This window comes from Atheta coriaria, unplaced genomic scaffold, assembly GCF_025399875.1.
Source record: "Atheta coriaria isolate IRGN ID8LTWV9N9 unplaced genomic scaffold, Caltech_Dcor_3.1 hic_scaffold_6_pilon, whole genome shotgun sequence".
Lineage (NCBI taxonomy): Eukaryota > Metazoa > Arthropoda > Insecta > Coleoptera > Staphylinidae > Dalotia > Dalotia coriaria.
The window spans coordinates 14,831,232-14,851,114 of record NW_027045448.1 but is presented as its reverse complement, the minus strand read 5'-3'; the positions used below and the strand labels follow the sequence as shown (position 1 = coordinate 14,851,114).

Below are 19,883 nucleotides of genomic sequence, written 5' to 3'. Positions count from 1 at the left end.
AATGGCAGCGACGTTGAAAACAAAGCTTAGTTTATGTACATTTATTATATTTTGTATATTATAGATTAATTTACACTACATTCTCTGTGTACACAGTCTGGACGTTGAATTGAATCGAATTTAAACAAAATGAGTGTAAAACAACAGAAATTTTGGTATTCTTTGTTCGCTATAATATTCATCATTCAACATTTATGTATTTTCGCCATTTTGGTAATTATTCTATACACAATTGTTTAGTAATTACAGTTAATCTCATTTCATTAGTTTTGGTTTTCATCGTATAATATAATATTTTATATATAATATATATTTATATATTTTTTATTTATTTATAATGTATGTATAGTAGAAATATATAAATAGATTTGTTTCTTCTTTCAAATGTTTCAACTCAATCGCAATCGTAACACATGTTAATTGATTTAATCAAACTTAATTCAGTAATCAAATTCACTTCAGTAACAATCACTAAATGTTTAATATTTACTAAAGTCATTAGAATAAGCTTAAGTATAAATTACTGGGTGGAAGAAGATTCATCATTAGAGTTAAAAATACAGAGATTTTTGTTTTGAGCTGAAAATAATGCTAGAAGCGAGTTAAAGCAAACAATTCGATGAAACCGTTCGTTTCGATAGTGTGACAGTTCGATCGATAATCATAATAATAGATAACAGGATTGTTGGAATGTTGGAAGATATCGCATCTGCAGCTACAACTAATTCTGCCGCGCCATCGACTAGCGACTAACTACTAACCTCAAAATCTACTCAAGCGTGTTGATGATGTTAGGTTACGTACGTTATTACTGTTATTAGTTTTCTGTTAGGTTGTAAGTGTGTTATTTGGTTACTTATTTGGTTAGTTCTTAGATTATGCATTAGGTGCGGGTAATTTGTTGCTTGTTTTGCATGTTTTGATATATTTCTTGCAATATTTCGAGATATTTACGATGAAATCAACTAAAGAACTTGTCTTTGAACTCACCACAACAAAATTACACATAAAATAATAATTTTGCATCAGAAAAACCTTAAAAACAAGCTTTTTTAGGTTAAATTATCGTTAATTTCAATAAAAATCAATAATAAATTAAATTTAAATTAATAATGAGTTCATAGCAAGTTTTATACTTGATGTTCGACTAAATATGCTAAATTTTAATTATTTGTTATGCTGTCACTACCCGTAATCATTATAAACAATGCAAAATGCAAGTCTTGCTGTATCTCATTTTTGGTATAAGTTTCATACATAAATTTAGTCATTGTGAAGCCTTCCTAACCTTACTTAAGTACAAAGTACCTACTCATTCTTGTCTGATATTGAATTGTTGTTAAATTTCGTTTCCGCACGGTGTATTTCTTTGGTATCATTTTGGTAGATAGATAGATAGATATAAATCTTGTTTTCCTACTGTTTCAGTCTTTGTAACAAGCAAAACCAAATTCTAACGTAAAACAAAGATAACCTTAAAATAAAACTAAGTTTTGAGGTTAAATCACGTTTGCATTGATTTCATTCGCAGATTTTTGAGGTAACTTCACGGTTATATGAATCATTTTCACAAATAATGAATAAATAATAAATAATTTCGCTCATCTCTCAAAAGTCAGTAACTTACAGCTATTTATTGCGCAACGAACAGCGAATGATCAACATGCAAAACAATTTTCATTCCTCATGATTCTCATTCGTTGCGTTACGACATTATTTGTGCGCGTAATTCTCTGACAGCTAGCTTTCATTTGTTATAGTTAACTATTTTTCTATCATTAATGATAACGATGTTGATGCATCGCGAGAAACTTGACAAACAAACGCAAATCAAACGTCTTTCATTAACATTTCAATGATTTCATGATAAAATCTGCGAATGTCATTGCAAATTAAATTCGCCCTTCAAAAAACAAAACCAACACAAACCCAATTAACATTAAAATAATCGTTTTACATAATCAAACAGATTGTTCTATTTACGTTAATTGTATCATACGTAACTCTCCGTCTAAATATTTGTTTAGATTAAGTATGGTTATGTGTTCATTTCTTGTTTTTCTTTTCTCTTTGATTTTCTAATGGACGTGTCGCTTACAATCGGAACTTTCATCGTGCATGTTCGTAATTTACCCAAAACCTATGATTGGTCAACTTGTCCGCCATCATGTAAGGCTACATTTACACAACTAGTGAAGAGACACAAATAAACTCCGAAAATGTCTGAAAGTAGCTAAGTAGGTATGTAGATACATCAAAAGCTCATTGTTGGTTTTCATTTGTTACGTGAGTGTGTGATTCTGTTGAGCTGTGCACGCAAGTAAATTCCGCTATGATATGTGGCTGTCTCTTGTATGTGTCAAGTGTGGTGTGAGGTTAGGTGGAGCAGTACGACGACAGCGACGCTTGCAAGCAACCGCAGGTGGATGACGGTGAGCGTGCACAGCATCATTAGCAAAGCGACGGTGGTTGCGGTGGTGGCGGCAATGGATGCGGTGGGGGTGGTGGATTCTCATGCACGCCGCACACTTCACTTCTTTGCCCCGGAGCCATCCGACTGCTTCTGCTGCGGCGTCTGCGCCGGAGTCGGATCGTCCTGGAACATTGGATTCTTCACTTCCATTTCGCCAGTCTAAAAACCAACACAAAAAATTAAGAAGATTAGATATAAAAACAAATTCTTCTCAGTCGTAAATCATGCGATAAGTAGGTATGATTTTTAAAACTTTGACAGGTGAGGTTATAAATAGATTTTCTTGTCTCACCGGCGCTAGTCCAGGGCATTCGTACACGGTGTAATCACCCTCTTCGTTCTCTTCATCACTGTCCGCCTCCGAAATGGACCCGTGCCTTTCAGTCGCCGCTGCCCTGCAGACAATCAAGAAAAACGACACTTAATTAACAACTCGCATTATTTTTAATTAACGCACACGCAACCCACGCGTCTTTCCTAAGTTAATTTGGTTGCATAACTATGTAATTTTATTTCTTTCCTAACTTGATTTCCTTTTTTCATTCAATTTGAGGAGAACAAAGTTTTTCCGAGAAAATAAAATCAGCAGTTAAACCACAAACGCAAACAAAGCGGAAGGCAAACAAAAGCAGCACGTCACCGAGTGTCTCCAGAGATCGCCGTTAATGACAGCGAAAATAAATGCCATACACTCAAAGTAAAGCAAAGTAAAAATATTAAATATGGCCGCGAGTGGTCCATAATCCAAGCAGGGAATTATTATGATTAACTTTAAACTGAATAAATGAGATGCTGAATAAACGATAATGGCAGATCGTTTGTTATGAGGGTTTACGTCATTATAAGGTATAAGGTAGAAGGATGAATGGAAAGTGGCTGGTGAAGGGTGTGCGAAAGGTGCGCTAAGCCCCAACGGAGCCGTTCAGGCAGGACTCGGACTGAAAACCCTCTCGTGTTTAAACAACGCATTTATAATAATAAACACTGCGCAATGCCGTAATATAATCGATAAAAACACGCTAGGCCACCAATATTTATAGAGTATGCAAATTGTAATATTGGTTGCATAGCACAAATTGAACAAACGGAAAAAATAAAAATTATATAGATGTATTTACCTTTCCATTGCGATGATTTGTTGTTTCTGATGCTGGTAGTGGTACATTTGCGCCGATTGGGCCAGGCGACGATCCCCGGATGGTGAAACCTCCTTATTGGGTCCTGTCACTCCGTACGCCGGATATTCAGCGTCGGAGGCGTTTTTTACATGCTTTTGTAAACTGGAACAAGGAAATAAAAACTAATAATATGCAATAATCGAAATAAAATTAGTTTAGGAGAATAAGAGTGTAAAATACCATTATTTTTTACATTAATATCTTAAATACCGGTATTACCGGTTATAATACCGGTATTTTTCTGTAAGTTACTAACTTTTGAAAGAAGAGCAAAATTATTAGTTATTTATCAATTATTTGTGAAAATTTTTCATATAACCGTGAATCTACGTCAAAAATCTGCGAATGAAATCAATGCATACGTGATTTAACCTCAAAACTTAGTTTTATTTAAGGTTATCTTTGTTTTACGTTTGAATTTGGTTTTAGTTGTTACAAAGACTGAAACAGAAGGAAAACAAGATTTATATCTATCTATCTATCTACCAAAATGATACCAAAGAAATACACCGTGCGGAAACGAAATTTAACAACAATTCAATATCAGACAAGAATGAGTAGGTACTTTGTACTTAAGTAAGGTTAGGAAGGCTTCACAATGACAATAAATTTAATTTGAAACTTATACCAAAAATGAGATACAGCAAGACTTGCATTTTGCATTGTTTATAATGATTACGGGTAGTGGTGACAGCATAACAAATAATTAAAATTCTCATTATTAATTTAAATTTAATTCGTTATTGATTTTTATTAAATTTATCAATAATTTAACATAAAAAACGCATGTTTTTATGGATTTTCTTTCACAAAATTAATTTTTTTATTAAATTTAACTCTTCTAACTAATTTTCCAAATACCGGTAGTACCGGTATACCGGTATAAAACTCAAAATTCACACCCCTAGTTCCAAACAACTTTTAAACCCGCATTAGCCCCGAAAGTTATTTTTATTCCACGATTTTTCGATTTCTAAAAGTGGCCAACGGAAGCCGGAAAGTGGAAGAGTCGAAAAACGGAATTAATGTCCCTTCAGGGAACACCAATCAATCAAGATGGCGCCCGCACATCCATTCACTGCGTTATTCAGCTTTTACGATTTTTCCTCTCTCGCACAAGCCGAGAGTGCAATTTCATCAAATTCCAAGTGCAAATAATATGAAAATATTTACGAACGTCAGATGTCATATTCGCGCGAAGGTGTGTAATTTGGTATTCTAAGTTTTTATTTCGATTCCATTCCGGTTTGCCTTCACGCGTATAATTCTGTATTCATTATTCAGACGACATTCCGCCGCGATGAAAGATGATGAAATTGCTGAACGTGCGGGAATTTCAAGATGAAGGTCACGGAAAATACCTCGGTTAAGACTCTCCTCAGAGGATAAAAATATTAAGCAACCAACAATACATGTCAGTGTTTGATTGTAGTGTTGGTTGCCTAGATACTTTCGTATTCAAGTTGGAAATTAACTTTGAATTGTACGCTTCTGATTGCATGCATTGTGGTGCGATTAGCGCACATTTATCTTAGTGTCAGATTCAGACTTTGCCTTTCTGTCGTTGTGACCTCACAACCACAAATACATGACTATATCTTATTAACACTGCGTTGCAGAAATAATTTTGTGAATCAAATATTAATTACCTATTCAAATATGACATTTGCAATTCTAAGTTCTGTCTGAGTTGATTTTAGTGTATAGATATTTACATTAGTAACTTGGGTTGCCTATTAGTTTGAAGTGTGTATTTGGTTGCCTAACATAATTTATAATTTACCAAATCGAAATAAATTTTTATCGGGAAATTGAGTTTATCAGTCTCAAATGTCCGTATAAATTGATGGAATATTTAATGTGTACTAAATCGTTCCCCGAACAAAGAATAAAAAAGCTACAATGTCGAACATAAAAGCTTATGTCAAAGAAGAGATTATATCGAACGCAGCTTTATTTTACTACCCTTCAACAACTATTACTTCTTTTTTAAAAGTTAAAATGTTTTATTTAAAAAATAAAAATATTTTCTTTTCTTACGCTTCCTGCGTCGCATTATGCAACCCTTCTTTCATCGAATGCAAGAACTCCACCACATTATTAAACATGAAGGTGTTTGTGAACTCCTCGCGCGGATTCGAGCGCTTCGCACTGCCCGCGTGTTGCTCCCATGAGCACCGGCGCAAAACTGCCGCCTCCGCCACCGCGAGTGCGGTCTGCGCCGCCGGCGGTGAATAGAACCCAAAGTGCTCAAGAAAGCGTCGAACCAGAGTACAAAACGATTCCGAAAAACACGTGAATAGAAATAGAAAGAAGTGAAGTGATGGACGGAAATAAAACTGAATACAGCTTAAGTGTTCAGGTGTTCTGTGGGTTGCATAGTGTTAATATTAGTGCTACTTGTGTTGCATTCAATAATATCAAATATTTTTCGTCTATAAATATTTGTAACGTCTTGCAGAGTATTTATAATAATAAATGCAAAATAAAACCATTATATTTGTGTATAGTTGGTTGCCTAATGTCAAGTTTTATTCCTTTGTGTGTTACATTCAACTAAATTTTCATCTGTCACATTCACATAATAAACCCCGCACAATGCCATAGTATACGTGTATAGTTGGTTGCATAGTGTCAATTTTAATCCTGCATGCGATGCATTCAACAAAATTGAATAATTTTTTTTTCCTATTGTAATCACAAAGTCCAACGCTGACAGCCATTCCTTTGTACATGAATACAAGCTTGTAATCTCGATCATGCCGCGACGAATCAATTCGTTGATGTACTCGTACGTTTTTTATGTGTTCACATACTGACGTTATTAAATTCCGAAAGGATAAAACGCTGTCAAAAGGGTCGAAGGGCTGCGAAGGTCACACAAGTACCCTCTTATACTTAATATACTTAATCGAAATTCACGTTAACGTAATTCAACAAAAATGAAACTTTCCTTTTTCATTTAGAGCTATTGGAAAGCAGATGGCGTTGTTGTACATTGTAAAAATTCGTGAATCGTAAAATGGTGCGTGAAATTCTATATTTAAACCTGTTAATCACTTAAGTAATGAGATTCGCTGAACAGACATTCAATCCAATTTGTATGAATGCGTGCTTTCGACACGCCATGATTACTTAATTGAAATTTGAAAATCGACTCAACCAGACATACACAATGCACAATTCGCAACGGTGTCGTTATTAAATGCACTAAACCGACGATAGTGCGGCGTCGTATTGGGTTATTAGCGCTAATCAAGAGTTAAACGATGAACGGGCAATAGAAAAAAACTATTTATTGACTTTTAGGGCGCTGGTTAATTAAGCGCGCCGCTAGAGACAAAGAACTTAATTGCCATTAAGCGTTCGGCAGTCATTTCATTAGAACAATACAAACAATTTCACTATTCAGAAGAAAATAATTAATTTTGAGATTTAAAATAATTAAAGCCGGCTCTGTGCTAAATTTGAAGGTTATATTTAGCGGCAGCGTAAGTTTAGCACGACTCAAATCAGTCGAGTTGTAACTGGCGACGTGATCAGTCACACCGCAAACAAAAATTGTGTTTACAGGCGATAAGAGTGCTGTTATCATTATCACACTGTTAGTAAATGCACGCAGTGAAAGCAAAACAACCATTTGACATCTAGCATTAAGTGTTGACTTTCAAACTACTTCAAAATTAGTTTCAAGATGGCGGAATCACCTACAGAAGCCTTCAATCCGAATGGTAAATATTAAATACTCGCTATTTATTTATTATTTACAGTGTAGCCTCTCTATAACGACAAAATTGTTCAATTTGGTGGTTAATATTAATTTCCTCTGTGTGACGACGAAAATATTTTCATTTCTAGCAAATTATGATCTAGAATATTTTTGAAGACATAACATCAATGGTAACATTTGAAATATTGTTGTAATTATGATCCCAACATCCCTACAAATTGCAATGCAAATTTTTATAACTTAAAAATTGATTAAATATACAGTGTGATTTCAAAATCAACAAAATATTTACCGAAAAAGTAAATTTCATGCGCATACTCTGTGCCAAAAAAATATAAGACTGTTTAAATTTAAGTCCTTCCTTCACAAAAATACTCGTAGCGCAGAATATACCATCGCAAATTCCTTCTAATGCCCTAAAATACACAATACGCCAGCCGCACAAGCGCGCCTGCACACACACATTAAACCAACGAATAATAAAGAATATAAAGGGGATGAAACGCAAAAGAAGATTCCGGCGCGTTTCTCGTAGCCTTCATACACAGCTTTGTGCACGCCGCTAAAACACCGAATGTACGAGTACGGGGACGTATTGCGCTCGCATAATATTTCCAGCTTTTCCACGCCAGACTCACGCGGCTTGTTACATTACAACGCGCGGCGCAAAGCAAAACAAAGAAACCATCAACGTTTTCTTCGTTTTTGACAGACCACAACCACGACCACCACCACTAGCACCATTACACCGGCCACAAACTCTCAGTGTGCTTTGCTGTTTTTGTGCTTTTTGTCGCTCGCTGGCCGCGTTTGCAATTTGATGATAAGCCACCACCACCAGGCCGGGGCGGTTGGCACGTCACCCGCATTATCAAAACCGCGTTATATCCGATTTGCGGTGTTCGCCGCCGACGTTTACCATCGTCGCCAGTGTCCTTAAATAACGCAAAACGCATAGTGTAGACTGGAAAAACAACGCGAGCAAAACCAAGTTTACTGAAAACGTGACGAGAATAATAAATAATAAAAATCAAACATAAAACAACTAAAATACAAGTATTTGATTTTTCTCCAATGATAACACAACATAACCTCAAAATCAACGTAAATCTAAGTAAAATGATTACTCCATAGCTATTTATGTATGTTTGGTTACCTACCACAACATAACTTCAAAGAAATCAACGTAAACCTATCTAAAATAATTATTTTATTGATATATGTATGTTTGGTTTTGTAACACAACATAATCTCAAAAAATAGACATAGATCTAAGTAAAATGATTATTCTATTACTAGTTGTGTATGTTTTGGTTACGCTACCACCACAACATAACCTAATGTATAAACTTATCAAAATAACCGAATTTAGTCTTTTCCCATAGAATACACTTAAATTACATTCATTAATATTCTCTTACGCATGAAGCAATAAAACAAAATTGTAGGAATTAGCGGCGTTATCAAAGATTTATGCTTATTCTACGAAGGATTATTGTGTTTAGTTTAATATTTATACATTCATACCCCTCCCTTTTACCAAAATAAATCAATATCAATGATAGTCTGCACAATTAACATTTGATATTATTTATTGTCTTTCAGATGATTTTCTCGCATTTTTCTCCGTATTTTAAGCGAATTAAACGTGATTCAACGTCGAGTGTCGGCAACTTTATCCGCACGTATTCGTCCCTTTTGCCCGGATTTTGCCTGCTCGAGAGCAACCCTCTCAACCGCTAAACGACGCAAGAGGGACGATTTTATATTCGCTGCGCGTTCGGCAGTATCGCTTTAATTCGTACGAATCGCTTTTCCCCGCGTGGCGCACGGGGAAAGCGCAAAAGGGGCGACGCGCGTCGCCGCAACCGCGAACGTAATTAATCAAATCGGATTATATAAACTTTTCATTGTGCATTTAAACACGCTTTTTATACGCATCTATACATATATAATATGTGTGTATTGTATTTGTGTGAAAGTTGTGAGTCGTTTTTTGTGCGCGCGCCACTGGGGATTTGCATCGCTGATATAATAAATAACTGTTAACTTTCGGGATTTCAGATACTCGACGGCAGAATGCATTACTTTGAAGTAAATAAATATGGCGGACTATTAAAGTTGGGGTAATTTATTTTGAAATAAAAATAAAAAATAAATAAATGATAAGTAGCATTTTTAAAAGTTTCCGCTTCCGCTCGAGGGAATTAGGTAAAGAAAATAAAAATGAACACGAGACTCCAGTCATGAGTTTTTGATCTCTTAAGAGGATAAAAAATGACCGTAAAAGCACGCGGGATGATGGATCGACCCTTTGGGTTCTTCAGCAGCTTTTGCGGAACAACTAGAAAGACAAATGTCACTCGGTGGACAAGAATATAATTTAATTTTAATTTTAACTGTTTTATGCAAAAAACTATATTCAAGTATTTTACTATTTTATAATGACAGAAATTTGAAGAACTTTGAAGTTTGGTGTATATTAATTTCCTCGTTATAGTAACAGTTTTCTCTGTGTGTAACGACGAAATATATTCATTTCAAGAAATTATGAGCTAGAATATTTTTAAAAGACATGACATCGATGGTAACATTTGAAATATTGTTGTAATTATGATCTAAACATCTAGATTGCAAGTACAAATTTCTATAACTTAAGCGATTTTCAGCTAATTTGTTGGAGATTGCACGTTGCGTTACTAGAAAATCATTTGCAAACACAACACAAAGTGAATACAACTGAGCGACGCGGAATTCATATTTAGACTTCAGGAAATATTTACCGGCATTTTTACAAGGTAATTGAGTTTTATAACCAACTTACAAAAATTAAACACATACCAATCCATTATAGAATTCTCAGTATTTTGGTATTTTTGTGTTTCCTGATATAACAACACCTCGTTATAACATAATAAAATTCCGTACCTTTGAGTTATATTTAGTTGAGTGCCACTATACTTCAAAACTCTTTTTTTTCAACAAAAAAGTTTATTACTTCATAAACTTCACAAATGCGAATTGTTCGTATTCAAAGCAAACTACCAGTCGTAGCAACAAAAACAAACACACTACGCATGGCCTAATACGCCTGCAACCAACATTACACATTTATTCTATTAAATATAACGACCTGCATGCCGAGTGCACCGCAAATATTTGATGTTTGACTTTTTGTTGCGCCGTCCACCCTCGTGAGCAAGTCAGCGGCGAGATTTGACGCACCGATGGTTTCATGCAAATTAAATGCACTCGTAGATCGGGGTGGAGGACTCGAAGATGGCGGCCGGTGATAAGCACGCGTTGAGAGAGTTGAGTTTGGCGATATTAATTACTGAAATTCGCGGTGTTTGATGTTGACATCAAACATTTCTGGACTTATGGCAATGTATATAACTCCACTACTCTGCATAATAATTCCCCATAGATGGCGCTAGTTATAAATTTATTAAAATTTTGTATTTTTATTATTTTAATGATTAAATATTCAGGAGATTTGGCTTAAAGACAGCTCAGTTCAATAGTAACATGTTTGATTGCTTTGGCTTTTGTCTGTATGTACTCGTATATAATTTCCCCACGCTTGATTCGACTTTGATTTCCGCCCTCAATTTGCTCACGTCTTCCGCATTGCGTTACCCGCAGCAACTTCCACATCACACAACAACTTCAGTCACATTTCGTTTGCGCCCATGTTATTCTGTTTATATCTTACTAATCCCGAAACATTTACAACCCTTTTTGTGTGCAGTGTTGGTTTGCATACTGTGCGGTTTTGCAACTGCAACTTCTCGAGCACAGTCAAAAGCGTTTACCTTTCAATTATTTCAATTGCACGACCAGCACGCGGCGGCGCATTAAACGTACGCCGCTGGCGGTACGCAAACTCAATTAGGTTAATTAATTAATTCGACAAAGCGCGAGGATTAACGCAATCGCGGCGGAATCGTGTGGGAAAACAGGCGCACAACAAGAGCAGACAGAGTAAGAAGGCATGCGCCGGCTGTGCGTGCCGTACAACTTCCACCTAACCTCACAACCTTCTAGCTACTCTCTGGGGTAGCGCTTAAATCAGCTGGGAAACGGTGGAGGATGCATTCCGGAAGATATTTACTTCCTTCCGCTGATAAACATCTTAATCGATAACCATCACTATAAATTAGATTCGGAATAACCTAAACTTAAAATCTAAACGTAAAAAAGAAATTTACGGGTTTAGATGAATAAATATAGAGCAGCAAATTTTCATAGTCGTTGAAAAAAATTGCTTAGAATAAAAAATCTAACAATAGTTTAGGCACATCTGCATTGAAAATCTTGCCAAAAAATGTCTTTGTGTGTTTTATTTTTGCAATATATTGCATTAAACTTTGCAAATCCGATAAATACGACATGTCCGTATTGAATACGAATGTGTACAGCTTTTGTAAGGATAACTCAACGACTTACAAGCTAAATCGACGACATTTACACAGTAATAAAACGCTTCAAAGCTATTTATAACTTACAAAACTTTTAAAATTTAAAAAGATAGGCAACCAATATTACAAAACAAATATGTTTTATCGCTTTAAATGACTTTAAATTTAAAATTTCAAACATATGCAACCAGTAATACAAATACACTTCTACGTTATGGCAATAGGTTGCTAACATAACTTTTAATTCGAAGGAAATCCGAATCGTGAGAGCTTAAATCAAAACGTATCCGAGGGGCTGTAAAGGGTTCAGGGAATTTAGTGTCATCCTCGTTTGTCGGACGTACGTCCACAAAAGTCACCCGCCGGCAGATCGTAAGTTCTCCTCACGTTTCGGCCATTAAAAGAGTTTAAACAATGATTGAATGACCTCGGAGAAATGGGCTTTCATTTTACGAGCTTTTATGTGGTCACGCGGCACGCCTCATGGTTTTCATGCACATGCAGTACACATTTCGATAAAAGCTCAAAATCACGTTCAGCGTTAACATCAACTTTCAAATAAATTTTTATGAATACAAATCTAAACCTACGAGTATGCAACCCAATGTACATCACCAGCTATTAAATTACATATATCAAAATATATTTATTTTAAGTATTTTAACGCATCATATCAGAACATCAAAGAAAATCCGTCGCTAGCAGCACGAAAATTTAATCTAAATATTTTCATACGATAATATTAGTATATTACCTGCTGCTGAATATTTTTGCGTATCTAGCGCGCGGAGATTTTATTTTATTTTATTTTAATTTAATTCGCGTCCGACGCAGTGTTTCATAATTCCATAGCGCCGTAAAACGAAACAGCCCCAAAGTGGCAAGCTGTAGTTTTAAGCCGCTTTAAGCTCGAAGACCGTCGACGACGACAACGGGCGACCAAAGAGCGCTAAAGTTAAACTTTCGCAATTAGATTTATATACGAATTTAATTTTCAGCTTTAATAAGAAAACTATTTCACTATAATGCGCCCACCGCGCGCTTTTCTTTCATCCACAAAGGTAGCCAGTGAAATATTATACTGTCAAGCTGGAAATTATGCCAATTAAATTTTATTTCGCTCGGGTTTTCATCAAATTTCAGAGCTTTTCAACTTAATTTCTTCTTTTTACGACTGCAGACATTTTATTCTTGATTTTTTTTATTTTTTACCCTCGAAAAAATCAAATTTATGTAAATTTGCGTTAAAATATGAAACTTTTCAATGCTATTAATACATAGATGGCGCTAGTGGTGTCAAATGTTGAAAATAAACCTTTTATGGATCTATTACTACAAGCAATGAGTTTTTCTATTGTCAAAATGAAAATTCTACCAATTAAATTTGATTTCTTTTGAATTTTCCCGAAATTTCCGCAGTTTTCAACTATATTTTTCTTTTTACGACAGCACAAAAAAAAACCTAATTTCTTCTTGAATTACGCTTTAAAAAAAATCAAATTTATGTAAATTTACGTTAAAATAAGAAACTTTTCTATGCTATTGATACATAGATGGCGCTAGTTATGTCTTAAATTCAAAATAAACCTTTTATGTATCTATTATAGTAACAAATGATATTTTATATTGTCAAGTTGAAAATTACGCTAGTTAAATTTAATTTCATTCGAATTTGCATGAAAATTCTACACTTTTCAACTTAAATTCTTATTTTTTCATCTGTAGAAAAACTTTTCCTAATTTATCTCAACATTCCCCTCGAAAAAATCTAATTTTTGTAAATTTACATCAAAATAAAAAACTTTTCAATGCTATTAATTCATAGATGGCGCCACTTGTGCCTTATTTCGCTTATAAACCTTTTATATATGTGTTATTCTTTATGTTCCCACCCTTGATCCCAAAAACAAGCGCTTAATGCCCGGCATTTCCAACTTTTCACGCTGCACCCTTAAAGTTCCTCATCGCCGGCGGATGAGAAATACGCAGCGCGTGTGAGTTTAAAATGCAAACCTTGTAGCGCGCGCGCCGCGACACATCCAGCCTGCCTTAGACGTCTTCAAGTTTTTGCTCCTTTTTCTTGGCGATGCTTACCTGCAACAAAAGGAAAAACGTTAGCAGGGAATAGCGAGAATTGTAGAAACGCGCGTCGCGTCTACTTGCAGCTTTGCATAAACGCGGCGCAAGCAATTTTAATATTTGCAAACTCGTGCATGCGTTGAATAATATAAACACAACTACTGGAAACAGGGAAAGCGAAGGGAAAATGAAAGAAAGCACAAAACGTGCGCGTGCATTATTTAACACATTTCCAGGTAAAAATAAAAATAAAAATAAAATATATGCAACCAAGTGTACAACAACAACAACACAAGTTAAAAAGATTTACGAGTAAAATTTGATACAAATTGCAATTGTAATATCAAAGTAATAACCACACCACACCACAGTAGCAGCAAAAGACGAAAATTTCATTTCCTCAAAATGTAGAAAATCGTGTTTACGACAGTTCGAATACTTCGGAAGGGAAAAAGGGAGAAAACCACCCTCATATTTCGCTTCCTGCCGAAATTGGTGTCATTATAAGCCGTGTGCCGCATTGAAACGCAAATTTTCCGATGTTTATACCCGGCGTACATTTTCCAGCCATTATTCGTGAGCCATCATTAACGAAAACGGAACAAAGTTGTGCGCGCGAGTTAAGTCGCACGGGAAGCGGCGGCGGCGGCGGCGGTCGAGCGATGGAAACTCTCGTCGGTTATTACACGTATTTCGAGAATCAATCGGCCGGTAATACCGGATTTAACAGTCGCGCGTTTCGAGTGGAAATCGAGAAGCCGTAATAGCCCAGAACTAACAAACTACAAATGATCGCAATTATGCAGCAGCGGCAACCAACATTACGCTGAGCGATCGAGTGCCGTAATGCGGGTTGCGGACATTGTTAGAGTGGCACAAATTTAATACTATAGACGCGGTATTTAGTTTCATCAAAGTTCCACATAAAAAAAATATAAAAAAGATTTCCAAGGAAAGAAAAATGTGAATAAATGAATTTCTCATCATTCTTTGAGCTGTCACTCGGCTGTCTTTCACACTTTTCAATTTTTTTGCTTTTAATTGAAATGAATTGAATCGAAAATCGCGTTTTTATCAATCTCATCCTTTCGCGTCTTCGGCCGGCGAGAATGATTCCTCTCTCAGAGGAGTGTCAAAGGACGCGCCAGGCTCTCGAGAGCCCAACCGAGCCGTATTATAGCCGAAGCACGCAGTTCTCTCTCTCAGCATGGATTTAATTCGAATTCATTAGAAAAGTTTCGCAAACTTTTATGCTCCGTCTGTAACCGTCTGCGACGCGACGGGCAAGAGAATAGCGATTGTGATTGTGATGGTGATTCCGACGATATGCCTTTCGGTTTTATCGACGTTTATAAAAGCAAGGGAAAAAATTCGGAAAGGAAATTAAAGCAAGAAAAGAGCTGTAAGGACGCGATGAACATGAAAACAATGAAAATAGGAGAAAAGGAAAGAAAAAAGAAAAAAGTGTAAAGCGTGGGAGTTTTCAAGACTTTGGTGCTTTGTTAATGTTCGACAATCGATAAAAAATCTCGATAAGACGAAAATTGACGAGGATCATAATCACCCATCGGCCGAAATCAATTAATCATGTTCCAAACAAGATTTTAAACACGGAAAAAAACTTTTAATTGCTTGTAAACATTTTTATCCGGATTTTACAATAAATAAATTTATTCCTAAACCAAAATTAATAATTTTATAACCCAGTTTCAATTTTAATTTCAAACGTGTCTGAATATTTGAAAATTGACGTTTAATTAAATCCTGACGACACGTAGTCACAGAAGTCGTCATTATTTCGTCGGACCTTAAAGCGAATTTAATGCCGTAAAACTGTCGCGAGACGGTCGCAAAGTTTCCAAGGATAACGCGAAATTAACAAGCGCCCCAGCTCTGGGGGGGAACGCAAAGGTACATTAGGACCTACATTCGCCCACCTTGCGCAATGCCAAGTCGTAATCGTCGCCGTGCGTTTATTGAGATTTTTGCATTTTTATCATCATTATAACACAGCGTGACATTTTTACATTTCGCGCGCATTTTAAACGTTTTTCTTTGCGTTAATGTACGAGAATTTAACATAAGAATTCAAAAAAACCTGGAAATGGTTAAGCGTTTATTTCAACGGTGAACAGGTGACGAACGCAAATAAAGAAAGCGGAAGTGTGGAAAATGTGGGACAAAAAGCTCAAAGGAGAGAAACAAAACCGCAGGGCAGGAAAAGGGACAAAAGGACGCGTTTAGTATTAATATTAACAACTTACGCTCTGGTAAATCGGATAGCGAATTATAAAAGGGAGAAAACTGAAGGTAAAGACCACAAAATGCCTCAAAAAGAAAAAAAATCACAAAAATTCAACTTTTTTGGTAAAAAATCACAAAATTTAAATATTTTTATGCAAAAAATTAAGAAAAAATAATTTCCATTTAAAAATATCAAACTTTTAAGTGCTATTAATACATAGATGGCGCTAGAGGGGTCTTAATTTCCATATAAAACTTTTAAAAAAAGAAAAAAACTTCAGGAAACTACCAAAAAATGTCAAAACAACAAAAATTCTATTTTTTCCGAAAAAAAAATGCCAAAAAAGACCAAAAAATCAAAATTTCTATTTTTAGTCTAAAAAATGAAGAAAAATACCTTTTATTTTTCACACCTTAAATTTTACTGCTCATTCTATATTCCAAAGGCACATATAATTTAATAACTTTCAATTTTCGTCCTTTCTTCATACTTCCTGACCCCCCGGCGAGTCCTGCTTGTCATTTAACTTTACGTTCGGCCCTCTTTCGCTTGGAGGCTGTCATTTATTTGGTTTCATTTCGTTTTGTTTTATTCCGTTTTATTAGATTTGTTTAATGTTGAATATATCATTGCGCTGTGCTCACTTTCCTCAAGGAAAATAAACGACTACACCACGCCACGAGTTTGTGCACTGGCTTTTATTTATATAGATTTTCTTTTTGCGCGCGGCTTTGTCGCCGGGATATTCGTGCGGGGGGCGCGTAAAATAATATTTTTTATTTACTCTGCAAGCGTGGGTCACGCATTCGGGCATATTATGACACATTTCAAGCGGCCAGAGAGGCGCGCAACCAGTTTGACATTTAATTTCGACGCTTTTTGCTTTATTTCGGATTATTCGTCTTCATTCATTGTTAAAACGCGTAAAACAAAAAATAATAAAAAAAAAAGTGTAAAAATTAAACTTAGAAAGAAAAAATTAATTTTTTTCAAGTTTTTTCTTTGTTAATTGATAAAATTTCAACGATGCTTGATTAAATCTGTTAAATTAACACTCGCATTAACATTATGCACAAATTTTACAATAATACTGATTATATTTATTAAGCAAGCATTACTGCACTCGTCTTTACTTGCACATCACCGCTGCAAATCGCCTAATTCCATAACGTCTGCTATAATTCCGTAATACCATAAGCCCTGCAATACAATATAATAAATACAAATCCACAACAGCGTCAACTTCATTAACCTCGCGCCGCCACACGATTGTGCTACTTGCGCGCGCGCGCCACGCTCACGTCTGCAGCCAGGCAACCCAACATGCACCGCGGAAAGCATAATAATCGTCCACAGCGACGCAACAACTACAACTACAACTATAAGAGCTCCAAAGCTCGAAACAGATGCACGCGATACAATTGCAAGCAAATGCAAACATCACCCACACACACACATATTTCCGCACACTGCGTTTAAATATGCGCTCGCGGAATCCGCCCGAATAATTGAAACTGACAATTCGAGATAAGGCATGTTTTCATGCGCTCCACGCGAATAATAACACTCACTCCGGCTACGGAATATGTGTATACTTGGTTGCCGACCATCGTCAGCGCGCCGGTTACTAATGCTAATTACTTTAGCGAACAAAACGAACACATCCTAATGACCATTGTGCACCACTATGAGGGGGCCAAGTCAGCCTGGAAGCGGTGGTGAAAGGGATGACGACACGTCTCGGCCTGGCCTGGCGGGGACAACGCGCGCGTTGAATTTTAAACGACCGGGGGGAAACTAGCGACAAACGAATTCGCTTAATTGTCATCTGATGTCGCACGTGCCGGCACGATTTTACTTTTAGATTTTAGATTTCGAGAAAAACGCTGCGATAAGCACGTTTCCGAAAGCGGAAATCTGCTCTTACGATTTAAATTACTTTCAATTACTACTTTTATATATATTTCCTAAAACTAGTTACACTTAAGTAGCCTTAACTTCATGTTTACTCAAGATTCTCGAGCGCACAAAGCCAACACACATGTTATACCTTAATATTTACCCAAACATAACCTTAAACTCACACACTGCACTACGCTGGAGCGTTTATTAAATAAACACATGTTTTAGACGCCTTCAACCCTTCACATCGCATTATTTATTCAGCGTAATATAACCTAAGGGTGTTTAATTCATGTTGCGAATATTCTTGGTAATGTACAATGTGTTGCGGTGCTGCGCAACAAGCAAGAAGCAAATAAAACGGATTAATGTGTGATTTGCGCAGGCAACCAACCGAACAGCACATGAGCAATGTATTATAATGATCAAGCGTTGACATTTGACAACTGTAGGCAACCCGTAATACCGTAAGCAAACAAAAGACTATTATTGTCATAATATCACGTTAAAATACGATGGATTTTTTATTTGTCTTGTAAAGAAGATGATGAAAGCGAAACAAAAGCAAATATTTGAATGTGTGTATCATAAAATGGCAAACAGAACGACGATCCGAGCGAATTCGGCTTAGCAGCGTAAGTGGAGTGAAATAATCACCGGAAGCACGGCTCGCGATTTCGTTTTCTTATAATGGCAAACGAACGGTTTTACGACTGTGTCGCGCATGTTATTTATCTTTGCGTTTTGCAACCAAATAAAAATAAAATAAATCAAAGCCAAACGAAAACAAAACAAAACAAAAGAAAATTCTCGATAATTACATTTAAAAATTTAAAAATTTAAATTTTCGTCTTGATTGTTGATTGTTCCCTGCGTCCGTAGTCAATAAACGCACCTTTTTCGGGGTTTGAGCGTTCTGCGTGATGAGGTAAAGTTGCGTCCGTAGGCCGTAGTCCGATTATGGAATGGTTCCGGTTCATTAAAACACAATCGTCTTAAAATTAAAGACGGGCGTGATTTCATGCTCGAATTCGTCGTCGCGCCCTCTGATTCCCCCCTGATATTCCCGACGGAACAAGAACGTGAGTAATGAGCAAACGGCGAGGCGGAAAACCGGGGGCACGGCAGCAAACCGGTGAACAAAACGCGGCAATTAATTATAATTACGCGCAATGCAATTGACAATTGACATGCTAAACGTCAGTCACACCTTTTAATTCATATTTTGCTAATCACGAAAGTTGAAATTTTCAACAAAATGTATAAATTTTGTAAATATTGAGTTCGGTGTTCGGTGGATGTACCGCTAGTCAAAGTATAGGATTTTTTATGTTAGGTTTTGTTATAAATTATTTTTGCGGCGGTGTGTCACCAGCTGCTCGCTCGCTGTTCATGCTAGTTAAATAGTTTGCGCACGCCTGCTGCAGCATCCCCGCTTCGCTACATGCCTTTTGCGCGCTGGTGTTGATGTTCATAATGCGCACTTGGTTTGGTCGAAAAATGTGCGAGACGTCTGGTCATTAATCTTCGCGGGCGTTTAGAAAAATATTAGGCTTGAAATTCACTTCGGAAAATAACAAGAACCGAGAGAAGTGGAGTAATCAACTGCATTCTTTAGAAAATGGCAAAAAAGAAGAGAATATCCGTTGTTTTAAGTAAAATATAGTGTCGTTACATCGAGGAACAAAAATAATTAAATATTGAGTTTTATGTGGATATGCAACTGTTTAATCATTTGTAAGATGGTTATAAACTCAATTACTCTTGTAAAAATGCCAGTAAATATTTCCTGAAGTCTAAATATGAACTCCGCGTCGCTCAGTTGTATTCACTTATGTTTTGTATAAATGATTTT

General features: G+C 36.1%; 1 protein-coding gene across 1 annotated transcript; it reads right to left on the bottom strand.

The window, feature by feature from the left end:
* Nucleotides 1-26: 26 nt before the first annotated feature.
* Nucleotides 27-5,841, bottom strand: LOC135794114 (neural proliferation differentiation and control protein 1). The gene is made up of 4 exons (XM_065305268.1): nt 5,692-5,841; nt 3,592-3,753; nt 2,766-2,868; nt 27-2,632 (listed from the first exon to the last, which is right to left on the bottom strand). The coding sequence occupies exons 1-4, from the start codon at nt 5,757-5,759 to the stop codon at nt 2,531-2,533; spliced, it is 435 nt and encodes a 144-aa protein (XP_065161340.1). The 5' UTR covers nt 5,760-5,841; the 3' UTR covers nt 27-2,530.
* Nucleotides 5,842-19,883: the final 14,042 nt, after the last annotated feature.

Coding starts and splice junctions, on each gene's coding strand:
- LOC135794114 (XM_065305268.1), bottom strand. CDS start 5,759: ATGTTTAATAATGTGGTGGAGTTCTTGCATTCGATGAAAGAAGGGTTG. Junction 2,869..3,591: donor CAAATCATCGCAATGGAAAG/GTAAATACATCT, acceptor GATTGTCTGCAG/GGCAGCGGCGACTGAAAGGC. Junction 2,633..2,765: donor AATGCCCTGGACTAGCGCCG/GTGAGACAAGAA, acceptor GTTGGTTTTTAG/ACTGGCGAAATGGAAGTGAA.